This window comes from Coregonus clupeaformis, chromosome 4 (assembly GCF_020615455.1).
Source record: "Coregonus clupeaformis isolate EN_2021a chromosome 4, ASM2061545v1, whole genome shotgun sequence".
Classification (NCBI taxonomy): domain Eukaryota; kingdom Metazoa; phylum Chordata; class Actinopteri; order Salmoniformes; family Salmonidae; genus Coregonus; species Coregonus clupeaformis.
This window is the reverse complement of record NC_059195.1, coordinates 23,232,932-23,244,779: the sequence shown is the minus strand read 5'-3', so window position 1 is coordinate 23,244,779 and position 11,848 is coordinate 23,232,932. Positions and strand designations below refer to the sequence as shown.

At 44.0% G+C, this 11,848-nt stretch overlaps 2 protein-coding genes across 8 annotated transcripts in view; one reads left to right on the top strand and one right to left on the bottom strand.

Moving 5' to 3' along the window:
- The first annotated feature begins 2,340 nt into the window (after nucleotides 1–2,340).
- On the top strand, nucleotides 2,341–10,357 carry dipk2b (divergent protein kinase domain 2B). Of its 2 annotated transcripts, none has more exons than XM_041868472.2 (5): nucleotides 2,341–4,014; nucleotides 4,849–5,113; nucleotides 6,484–6,657; nucleotides 7,306–7,600; nucleotides 9,419–10,357. In XM_041868472.2, the coding sequence occupies exons 1-5, from the start codon at nucleotides 3,782–3,784 to the stop codon at nucleotides 9,811–9,813; spliced, it is 1,362 nt and encodes a 453-aa protein (XP_041724406.1). In that variant the 5' UTR covers nucleotides 2,341–3,781; the 3' UTR covers nucleotides 9,814–10,357. The 2 variants fall into 2 exon arrangements, with proteins under 2 accessions (XP_041724406.1, XP_041724414.1); XM_041868480.2 differs by lacking the exon at nucleotides 2,341–4,014 and adding an exon at nucleotides 4,030–4,625.
- Nucleotides 10,336–11,848, bottom strand: part of kdm6a (lysine (K)-specific demethylase 6A) — a 98,983-nt gene continuing 97,470 nt past the window's right edge. For all 6 annotated transcript variants that reach the window (XM_045210816.1, XM_045210829.1, XM_041868460.2 and 3 more), the window contains one exon: nucleotides 10,336–11,295. In XM_045210816.1, coding sequence (XP_045066751.1) covers nucleotides 11,269–11,295 — 27 coding nt within the window. In that variant the 3' untranslated portion in view covers nucleotides 10,336–11,268. The remainder of the gene's footprint in view (nucleotides 11,296–11,848) is intronic.

Sequence of the window (11,848 nt, the reverse complement as noted above, 5' to 3'; positions counted from 1 at the left end):
TTACTATTTTCTACATTGTAGAAGTAGTAGCAACCCTTTGCCTTGATGACAGCTTTGCACACTCTTTGCATTCTCTCAACCAGCTTCATGAGGTAGTCACCTGGAATGCATTTCAATTAACAGGTGTGCCTTCTTAAAAGTTAATTTGTGGAATTTCTTTCCTTCTTAATGCGTTTGAGCCAATCAGTTGTGTTGTGACAAGGTAGGAGTGGTATACAGAAGACAGCCCTATTTGGTAAAAAGACCAGTCCATATTATGGCAAGAACAGCTCAAATAAGCAAAGAGAAATGACAATCCATCATTACTTTAAGACATGAAGGTCAGTCAATCCAGAACATTTCAAGAACTTTGAACGTTTCTTCAAGTGCAGTCGCGAAAACCATCAAGCGCTATGATGAAACTGGCTCTCATGAGGACCGCCACAGGAAAGGAAGGATAAGTTCATTAGAGTTACAGCCTCAGAAATTGCAGCCCAAATAAATGCTTCACAGTGTTCAAGTAACAGACACATCTCAACATCAATTGTTCAGAGAACACTGCGTGAATCAAGCCTTCATGGTCGAATTGCTGCAAAGAAACCACTTCTAAAGTAAAGGACACCAATAATAAGAAGAGACCTGCTTGGGCCAAGAAACACAAGCAATGGACATTAGACCGGTGAAAATCTGTCCTTTGGTCTGATGTGTCCAAATTTGAGATTTTTGGTTCCAACTGCCGTGTCTTTGTGAGACACAGAGTAGGTGAACGGATGATCTCCGCATGTGTGGTTCCCACCGTGAAGCATGGAGGAGGAGGTGTGAGGGTGTGGGGGTGCTTTGCTGGTGACACTATCAGTGATTTATTTAGAATTCAAGGCACACTTAACCAGCACGTCTACCACAGCATTCTGCAGCGATACGCCATCCCATCTGGTTTGCACTTAGTGGGACTATCATTTGTTTTTCAACAGGACAATGACCCAAAACACACCTCCAGGCTGTGTAAGGGCTATTTGACCAAGAAGGAGAGTGATGGAGTGCTGCATCAGATGACCTGGCCTCCACAATCACACAACCTCAACCCAATTGAGATGGTTTGGGATGAGTTGGACGGCAGAGTGAAGGAAAAGCAGCCAACAAGTGCTCAGCATATGTGGGAACTCCTTCAAGACTGTTGGAAAAGCATTCCTCATGAAGCTGGTTGAGAGAATGCCAAGAGTGTGCAAAAGCTGTCATCAAGGCAAAGGGTGGCTACTTTGAAGAATCTTAAATATAAAATATATTTTGATTTGTTGAACACTTTTTTGGTTACTACATGATTCTATGTGTTATTTCATAGTTTTGATGTCTTCACTAATATTGTACAATGTAGAAAATAGTACAAATAAAGAAAAACCCTTGAATGAGTAGGTGTGTTTACTCACTCCATTTAGAAATTCCTGCTTCCTCGCGCACGACACACATCCGCAATGGCATGAGCGCGTGGTGACTCACGGGGCGCGCGAGGAGCCTATTTCTGGACCGAATATATAGAGCGATGCGCACATGGGGAGGCACAAGATTCAACTTAGCTTAGTTGAGAGACAGTAGTAGACAACATATACTTTGAATATTAAGGACAGAGAGAGCCCTTTAGTCAGATTCTGGAACAGTGCTTTTATCTGTGTGTTCTTAATTACACTGTTCTTGTTTATTCCAGTGTTGACTGTTTCTATTTTGAAAAACTGAATGGCAATGTGATTATGCATTCTAACACCTTTGCTATGGGAACTAAGATATACTTGCCCTATAGGCCTAGTGAAAGTTGGATAATGTAATTAAGAAAGCTGCCATATTCAAAATAATTCAAAGAGGGGGAAACATACCTAAATATTTAATTAGTGCATACAACTAACAGGGAAACAGTCTAAACAAGTCACAAACATGTTGTCAAATCATGAGCAGAATGGGAATAAACTACATCATGACAACGTTTGCACTGCGGTGGTCCTGATGGTGCATAGAAGTGATAAAGACTGCCCATCATCAACCAAGGATACAGCCTCTGTATTGCCTGAAGCATCATATATAATTTCATGAACTGTATTTAGCATAAAATATAACTTCCACTTATTAGCTTATTCTGGTTGAGAAACAGCATCTCCTACATGACACCAATCCTTGCTCTCTCTCCATCAATCCAATGAACATGCTTCTAACCCAACTAACCTTGTCCGTCACATTTTTCACCAACCCACAACTTCCACAAATTACTGTGCTTCCCTCTGGGCTGGTGAAAATACAGATGTAGGATCTTAATTTGAGCCAGTTTGCTACAGCAGGAAAATAATCCTACAGCAACAGGTAATGTTGATTATAGTTAATGGACATTTTTTGTAGAGGTTGATACATTTTTTGTATCGGCAAATCAACTCTGTAAATTACAAACGTTATACGTTTTTTAAATCCTTGAATACACTACAAGTTAGCAAAACTTTCAGCAACTAGACTGATCAAATCAAGATCTTTCATCTGTACTTGAGCTCAGAAATATAATGCTACCCCCCAGTACATCCCATTTCCTCTCCCAAAACATTGACATGTGTGTTATGTGCCGAAGTGTGTGTGACTCACGGGATATAAGAGTTAAAACAAAGTGGAATGGAACACACACCAGCTGAGTCACTTTGTGAGTAACACACTTGGAATACACCTTCAGCATTTAATAACTGCTTTGAACTAAGGATCTGCGCTTTCTTGTATGGGTGGTGGGTGTGTGTGGAGGTGTCTGTGGGTGGGTGTGTGTGGGGGTGTGTGTCTGTGGGTGGGTGTCACCACATCAGACTCACCATTGGGCGACCTCTCTCAAGCTTAGCTAGAGTGACACCTTCTGGTTATGCATTGGTTCTGCAGGCTACAACTAAGCCCAAGATGTTCATACTTAACTAAAGATTCATTTTAATATCCAATATCTATAAGTACGGCAATACATCAAGGAAGCATGTTTGAATGAATTGGATACGTATCCAGTTGTGTTTCACTTATGTGATAAGGACATAGAAGCCCTTAGCAATGCATTGAAGAGATAGTAGTGATGATGTCAATGCTACGGTACTACTGTACCTCGGCACCATTCTGTCTCTGTGTCAGGTTCAAGATGGCCCCACCTGAGCTCTCTTCGGGAGGCTGCAACACTATAGAACATTCAGATAGAAATAGATTGTGTAAAACTGATAGGACAGTCGGTCATGCATAATAGGGAATTGTGCCTCCGGACCAGTGGATTTCTAGCCTGGTCCCAGATCTGTTTGTGCTATCTTGGTCATTGTCAATACTCAGGGCATCTCACCCACTTCTGTGAGTCAGGCTACTAGGCCTCCGGTGTCAGGTTTGGAACGCCCACATGAAGGAGGTACGATGGGACTGAGTGGTTAGGGGTCACGTGTTACAGGCTAGCTCAGGGTTGTGTCCAAGGTCGGAGGGGTGAGGGGTGAGGAAGTGCATCCATGGCAACAGGGCTATCTGCATCCTCCATGTGTTTCCTGTTGAGGTGCTGCTATTCAGGGTGAGTCGGAGAGAAAGAAATAGAAAAAAGAGTAGCGAGAGAGAGAGGAGAGAAAGAAAAGACTGATGAGCCCAAAGCTGAGTTGTTTGCAATAAGCTTCTGTCTGAGAACGTATCAGTGTGAGTGTGTGTATGCCATGTGTAAATGTGTGTAGTGTGTGTCAGTATGTCTATGCTTGTGTGAACGTATTTGTGATATGTGTATGAGAGAGTGTGTGTGTAGTGAGTGTGTGTGGTCCTTCTCTCGATTCATCCCATCATGCCCCTAAAGCGTCCTGATCAGAGGGCCGTGGGGTTTGTGAGGTTGACAGTGTGTGTGTTGGGTTGGCTGCTGTGTGTGTGTTGGGCTCCAACAGTAGTGGAGGCTGCTGGTACTCCCCCTGCTCCCCAGCAAAAAGCCCTCAGCCTGCGGAGAGCCTTCCTGGGGCTGGACAAGTGCAATGCCTGCGTGGGGACGTCCATCTGCAAGAAGCTCTTGAAGGACCAGATAAGGTAGGTACAGCTCTCTCTATCTGTCTGTCTTACTAAGAATCAATAGCTGGGTACAATAGTGCTGACTTTGCTCTCGCCTCTCAACTATTAAATACGTGTAAGTCCCTTTACAGTGAGCTCTGAACAGCAGGAGGGATTGCATGTATGAACATGTCACAGTTAGTCTTAGTGAGTTGACGGTGTTATGACATAGATAGACATCTGTAATAGTCTGTGACCTGCTGTCCTAGCTGAATGGGTGTCCACCAACCACTGTGGTCATGATTCTGGGGGAAAACACTCACAAACATATTTCCTGTGCACTTAGTACTGTATGTTCCTAACACACTTCAATGTTACAGTAATGTGTGGCAAGAGTCCTTGAGTGTAAAGTCTTAAGGAATATTATGACAAAACATTTTCCACATACAGTAGTTAACGTTGATACACCCAAAACACACGGCACACAATGTCCCAAGTCACCTGTCAAACTTCTGCCATCTGCCAGAGAAAATGCTTCCACTTCAATTGTTTCCAACAGATGCCGCACAATGGCCAGGAAAGATCAACTGAGCCTCAACTGTGATCCAAGACTAGCATAGACTAACAAGACGAACATAGAAAATATCAGGGTAATAAAGTTGTTTTCTGATTAGGATTTTTACCTTATTCTTATGACAAGCCACCATATCGGCAACTGTTCAAGTGTCCAACTCAAGGTTTGGTCTAGTTACATTCTCCACACCGCTTTTCCTTTAACACACAGTATTTCAAAGGATACTTTGGGTGCATCTCAATAGTCTTAAGTAGCTTCCTCTCTGCAGCTTGAATCACCCCCTCATCTCCTCGCCCCAGGTTTGATTGGTGGATGTCCCTGGATACCACACTCCCATTGGATGAGAAGCAGAGTTTCCCGGGTAACCTTACGGATGATTCATTAAGCTGGCGTCCGGTGGTCTTGTCGTTCCTTTCCTCCCCCCGTCTGCACTCGTCCGCCGACCGTTCCATCTGTCGCTCGGTGGGACGGCAGGGTCCCTGCAGCATCGAGGCCGTCCTCAGGGCCACGCCCAGATTCCAGAGCTTGAACCAATCACATCTTCTGCTGCCCCATATGGTGAAAGTACGTATAGGTAGAGCAATATAAATAGAGATATGTACACTATATAAAAAAAAAGTATGTGGACACCCCTTCAAATTAGTGGATTTGGTTATTTCAGCCACAGCCGTTGCTGACAGGTGTATAAAATCGAGCACACCGCCATGCAATCTCCATAGACAAACATTGGCAGTAGATTGGCCTTACTGAAGAGCTCAGTGACTTTCAATGTGGCACCGTCGTCATAGGATGCCACCTTTCCAACAAGTCAGTTTGTCCGATTTCTGCTAGAGCTACCCAGGTCAACTGTAAGTACTGTTATTGTGAAGTGGAAACGTCTAGGAGCAACAACGGTTCAGCTGCAAAGTGGTAGGCCACACAAGTTCACAGAACAGGACCGTGCAGAAGAGCGTAGTGCACAAAAATCATCTGTCCTCGGTTGCAACACTCACTACCGAGTTCCAAACTGCCTCTGGAAGCAACGTCAACACAAGAACTGTTCGTCGGGAGCTTCATGAAATGGGTTTCCATGGCCGAGCAGCCGCACACAAGCCTAAGATCACCATGCTGGAGTGGTGTAAAGCTCGCCGCCATTGGACTCTGGAGCAGTGGAACCGCGTTCTCTGGAGTGATGAATCACGCTTCACCATCTGGCAGTCTGACGGACAAATTTGTTTGGCTTATGCCCGGAGAACGCTACCTCCCCCAATGTATAGTGGCAACTGCAAAGTTTGGTGGAGGAGGAATAATGGTCTGGGGCAAGGCCCCTTAGATCCAGTGAAGGGAAATCTTAACGCTACAGCATACAATGACATTCTAGACGATTCTGTGCTTCCAACTTTGTGGCAACAGTTTGGGGAAGGCCCTTTCCTGTTTCAGCATGACAATGCCCCCGTGCACAAAGCAAGGCCCATACAGAAATAGTTTGTCGAGATCGGTGTGGAAGAACTTGACTGGCCTGCACAGTGCCCTGACCTCAACCCCATCGAACACCTTTGGGATGAATTGGAATGCCGACTGCGAGCCAGACCTAATCGCCCAACATCAGTGCCCGACCTCACTAATGCTTGTGTCTGAATGGAAGCAAGTCCCCGCAGCAATGTTCCAACATCTAGTGGAAAGTCTTCCCAGAAGAGTGGAGGCTGTTATAGCAGCATAGGGGGGACCAACTCCATTTTAATGCCCATGATTTTGGAATGAGATGTTAGACGAGCAAGTGTCCACATACTTTTTGGTCATGTAGTGTATACTGTATATGACTTAGGGACTGGTAGGGGTGTGAATAGATGTAAACAGGTAGAGGTGTGTATGGGTACAGATGTGCAAACAGGTGAGTAAACTTCAACATTCTGTAACGTGGCACCCTCCTGAACCCTTGGCTGCACCCCATCCAGGGTCTGGCACCTCCCCTGCTGCGCTGTCCCTCCCAGAGGCTGCTGGACCGCGTTGTGCGCCGCTATGCTGAGGTGGTGGACGTGGGCAGTGTTCAGATGAAGCACTTCTCAGAGAGAGACAAACTACGGCTGCTCTACACGCTAGCTGTCAATCAACAGCCTCTCATACTACAGGTGGGCCAGAGACATACATAGACACTCAAAGCCAGTTTCCCTGACACAGATAAATCCTAGGACTTAAAAAGCATGTTCAAATGTAGATTTTCCACTGAAAGTGTTTATTTTTGCAAGGACTATGAATAATCTGTTTCCAGGAAACCAGCCCTTGAGTGTAGGCATAAGTATACTGTAGCATCCTAAGTGCAAAACCAGGAACCTTGTGGACATCGTTGTGTAATGGATTCGGTTTTGGACGGATTTGGATGACCGATGTAATCAAGGTTGTGGGTTCACCAGTTACTGTATATAGCTATACTTTAACAATACTGACAATAGAAAGGTTAAAGCAATTGGTATCCTATAAATACACTGACCATGGAGATTTTGATACACAATAAAAGCAGCAGAGACCTCAGATGACTGTGTCCAGAACAGAAGGAACACCTTTGATCCAGCTGCTTCCCTCGGTTCCCCCTGTAGCTGTAACCAAAACAAACAACCCAGCCCGCTGATGTTTGCTCACCATGTTCCTCTCCTCTTCTCCTCTGCTGCTCTCCTCTGTATCCGTTTTCCTCCTCTCTTTTCTTCTCCTATTTTCTTTTAATCCTCTCCTCATCTCCCGTCCTCCTAAACCCCTCCCTCCCCTCCCCTCCCCCTCCTCAGATGTTCCCAGGCACCGAGGGCTGGCCATTTCCCCGCTACCAGGGCTCGTGTGGCAGGCTGATGGTGTGGGCAAGCTCCAGGCCTCTGTGGGGCCTTTATGGTTCCTCCAGGGAGTTCCTCCAGAGGGTGGACATGGCCTACCAGCTGCTCCACATCACCCAGGGACTGGGCCACAACAGTCTGGGCTTCCTGCTCTACTACACCAGGCTAGGGGAGGATATGTTCGGCCTGCTGGACGACCAGCGAGTGTTCCTCACAGATGCCAGCAGCATAGGGGTCATTGACCTGGAGCAGGGTGAGTGGAACAAATGCGTACTGGCGCTGTCGTTATCAGAGGGTATGGGGACTCAGCAAATATGATGTGGATGATGATGACAAGGGATTCCACTTTCCCAAAGTATTCAAATCTCTTTTACATGGGGTTGGGGAAAGGGGGCGGGCTCACCTCATACATAACAATGACATTTGAAAATACAATATATGTTCATAGCTGGGAGAGTCAGAAAGAGTCAAGAGATGTGATCAGAATAAATATTCCTTTGAATATTATTTCGTAATTAAAACAATTAAAAGTACCTATCATTATGAGCTTATTGTGTGGCTTACACAAGCATGTCTGTCTGATCCACTGCATAGTAGTAATGCATATAGAAACACACAGCAGACAGGGAGTTTTCCAGAAACTGTACTATCAAGGTTAAATCTTTAATCATTATCAGCCAGATGTAGCTGATAGTGGTGTTATTTATAACCTCACACAGGAAGGATATATTTGACCTGTTCCTCTTTTTATTTAACACACTTCCTCTTTTTCTGTCCTGCAAATCATTATATTGGGGTCACAAACATCTGTGCTCTTATCGGACAAGTTCAGGTAGAACATCCCCGTTTCAAAAAGTTTTCTCCCTATTGAACATAACCAACCCAGGTTTCTTTTGTGTGCTAGTAATCGGTGGCAATGGTGTCTCTTTTAGCTCTTCTACTGAGATGCTGTGTGCTGTAACACAATTGTAATTTCCTACAACAGACGAAAAGCTCCCCAGTAGTGAGAGTAGATAAAAAAGAAATAAAAAAGAAATACAAACATCTAAAAACAGTCAGATAGAAAATTCAAATAATCAGAGTCCTAAATTCAAAGGCATTAGTTGTCTGAATGAACTGTGAAGTTCCTTTCTTTATGAAACAAAGATAATATATTCCACTGTATCAGATATACAGAAGCTCAGTGGGGACATTTAATGATGTCTGTTATCTTTGTGTTGGTCAGTATCCTTGCAGTGGCATCATGTGGAAGATTGGGTTGGAATAACGTGGGCAATAGGCCCACACACAGACTAGGGAAGCGAAGCAGAGTTTTGACAAGTTTATCCCTATAATGACTGTCATATCAGCAGCAAAAGAGGACTCAATGGCCAACCTTGTTTGTTGATATTACAAACTAGGGAATGGATGCAGAGAAATTATACAGTATATGTATTTAAATGTATACACTGAGTATACTAAACATTAGGAACGGAACACCTTCCTAATATTGAATTGCAACCCCCCAATTGATTTAAGGCTTAAAAATCATTCATCTACACTGATTGAAGTAGATTTAACAAGTGACATCAATAAGGGATCATAGCTTTCACCTGGATTCACTTGGTCAGTCTGTCATGGAAAGAGCAGGTGTTCTTAATGTTTTGTATACTCAGTGTATGTATCAATATGTATCAGTCCATGGTTACTATTGAGACATACTCTCCTCATCTAAAAAATGTGTTATTTTATTTTGCATCTGATCTTTAACTCTGCATTGTTGGAAAAGGACCCGAAAGTAAGCATTTCACTGCTAAGCCGTGTTCATATTGACAGTTTGAAGAGACTCAAATCCAATCATTTGGCATATTTGATTCAAATCTGTTATTTTTCCTGCAGTCTGAAGAGACAATTTTGAAAAACAAAACTTATTTGAGCATTAAGGCCTGCAGTGTGAACAAGGCTTTAGTCTACATCTGTTGTCTACGAAGCATGTGACAAATAACATTTGATATCACCTACACTTATCCAGTCTTTTTAGTTAGGATCAAAGCATTTGGATAAGGTCACACTCACCCTCTCTCTCTTCCAGGGTTTCCCCCAGACCCTCCCTCCCAAACAGGCTCTGGCGGGGACATCTTCTCCTGCCTGGGTCAGGGTGCGTCCCCCTGCCATCGCTCCCCTCCCTGCAGCTCTGTCCGCCCCACCCAGAGCTTCACTCTGCTCTGCACAGCCCTCCTGCCCAGACTGCTGCTCACAGAGAGGGGGGCCCAGCCAACCAGGCTACCCATGGAGGGTGAGGCAGAGGCGGGGAGGTTGGCAAGAGACGTGCCCCTGTTGCTGGGTGTGTGTGCAGACCCTAGCCAGCCTGACTGGAGAATCATGGCAGCAGTAGGATCTCTGATGGACCTGCTAAAACCCCTGAGGCCCTGCAACCCACGCTTCACCTACAGGTACCCAGAGTGCAGATACAACCAGGACTACTGAGAGCTGGCAGGACTACAATACCCATACTACCCTGCTACAGCCATAGACAATGTTAAGTCCACATGTGCCCAGAGTACATATGACCTGGGATCCAGAAACTTGGTGGGACTGCAGAGCTTTGATATTAGACTGGCAAAGGGACTCTGGAGTGTTGTGTGCTGGAATGACTATGCACTGAGCTGAATTGACTATGCACACAAAGGGGGTGGTGCTTCTCCATGGGGCAGTGTATGTGAAGTCTGTAGTACTTAACAGCTTGTAGTGCTTGCCTGTAGTGTAGTGCTTACCTGCTTCAAACCTCAGCTAGCTACTTTCAGATAGTGAACCGGTCAGCAGCTCTGATCTCTGCTAGCTACTTTCATGTAGTGAAGCGGTCACAGCAGTTCAGACTTCAGCTAGCTACTTTCAGTTAGTGAACCTGGTCACAGCAGCTCTGTGCATCAGAGGAGAGATGAAAATGTAAAGAAACATGAGAGGTTCCAGATGTAAATAAAGATAACACATAAAACATCCTTCAAACAATAAAAGTATTTCAAGGACTGTCTCTGCACAATGCTTTACTTAAGCAGTTTTATTCATTTAGAAAACAGGAGGGGCCGTGTATAAAATGACACGACTCCTTCAAATGTAATGGCAGGAACTCTGAAGAAAAAATTACAGCATTCCATCAAACAAAGATTTTCAAGCAATAAATATGCATTTTTATAAATAAGGTCAATTTACAACAAGATTAGAAACAAAACAGAAATCACAAATTAAAGTTTATTCCTTAAAAGTCTATGTGCAACCCATTTCTCTTGGTGACTGTTTTTTTCTCTCATTTTATTCCCCTTTTATTTTTACCTACAAAACCAAAACATTATTATGGTTCCAAAATAACAATAAAAGCTGTAAAAAAAAATATAAATCGCTCTAACTCTTCATATAACAAAATGTTGTTTTCTTATTATTTTCTTGCCCAAAGTGTCTATCTAACATACAAAAGACCCGCTATGCTAGGACTTAAACTCTCAAGGGGAAACAAACTTAGAGAAGGTGTATATCAGCCCACAAACAGAATTTAAAAAAGGAACAATTCTGCAAGTCAGTAGTCTGTGTGACGTTGTTGCCAGTTATAACATAATATATACAAAAAGTCGGCAGTCATTATTTTTTGTCCGTTTTTGTGTGTTTTTCTAGAGAAGTTACAGCTGAGCCAGGCAGCGTTGGAACAGTCTGGTAACAGTAGCTGGCAGGAGTAGTGCCCTCCCCCTCCAGTCCTCTAGGGGGAGGACACCTCTGCTCTGGGCAGGTTGCATAGACACACAGCTTTTCACACAGCTGCCTTGTGGGATAGCTACAGAGAGAAGTGGAGGACTGCTGGCTCACTTCCTGAATATCAGAAAAAGGTATTCTGGTGGGTTCCGGGAGTCCAGGAAGGTTTCTTATTGTCCTCAGAACAACAGAATGTTACCGTCAAGAGGAGGAAGGCAGAGGAGCCGCCTGTGGAGGGAGAGAGAGAGACTGGGATGAGATTCATTTTGGCTATGTAAACAGTAAACTCCTAAAGCCTTACTAGTGAACTTTTACAAAGTGTGCATGCTCATATACTCTTACTTGAACGTATGTGAATTCTGACTCACTAGTATGTAGACTTACTACTTTCAATACTGTCACCTGTGTAGTGTAATGTTTTTTTAAAGAGTGAGTCTTCAATGATACCACATGGCAGTGACTGCAGTAATTATGCAAGGAGGAATGATAGCCTACCAAGTGAATGTTGGCTCTTTGCACAATGCACGTCTCCCTCTGTCCCTCTGACTTGTCAATATGGTGTTTGTGTCGATTAATTTTTCCACTTGCTTATGCCTCCATCCTTGGTAGAGTAGCTAGTTAGCTAACTAACTAGCTAAATTGATCTGCACTGTTTTTAGCATTTCTAAGCACACTACTCGACCAGGCATTAGATTAGAGGAAGAGGGAAGAAAAATGATGTGGACTTTTAGCTTTATATTTTTATCGACCAAGAGCCGGCAATTACCAGTTAATAGAAACA

What these genes read in the sequence shown, in the direction of transcription:
- dipk2b (XM_041868472.2), top strand. Translation starts at nt 3,782, where the DNA reads ATGCCCCTAAAGCGTCCTGATCAGAGGGCCGTGGGGTTTGTGAGGTTG. An exon ending in CTCTTGAAGGACCAGATAAG is followed by an intron (nt 4,015 to 4,848) that starts GTAGGTACAGCT and finishes TCCTCGCCCCAG; the next exon opens with GTTTGATTGGTGGATGTCCC. An exon ending in GGTCATTGACCTGGAGCAGG is followed by an intron (nt 7,601 to 9,418) that starts GTGAGTGGAACA and finishes TCTCTCTTCCAG; the next exon opens with GGTTTCCCCCAGACCCTCCC.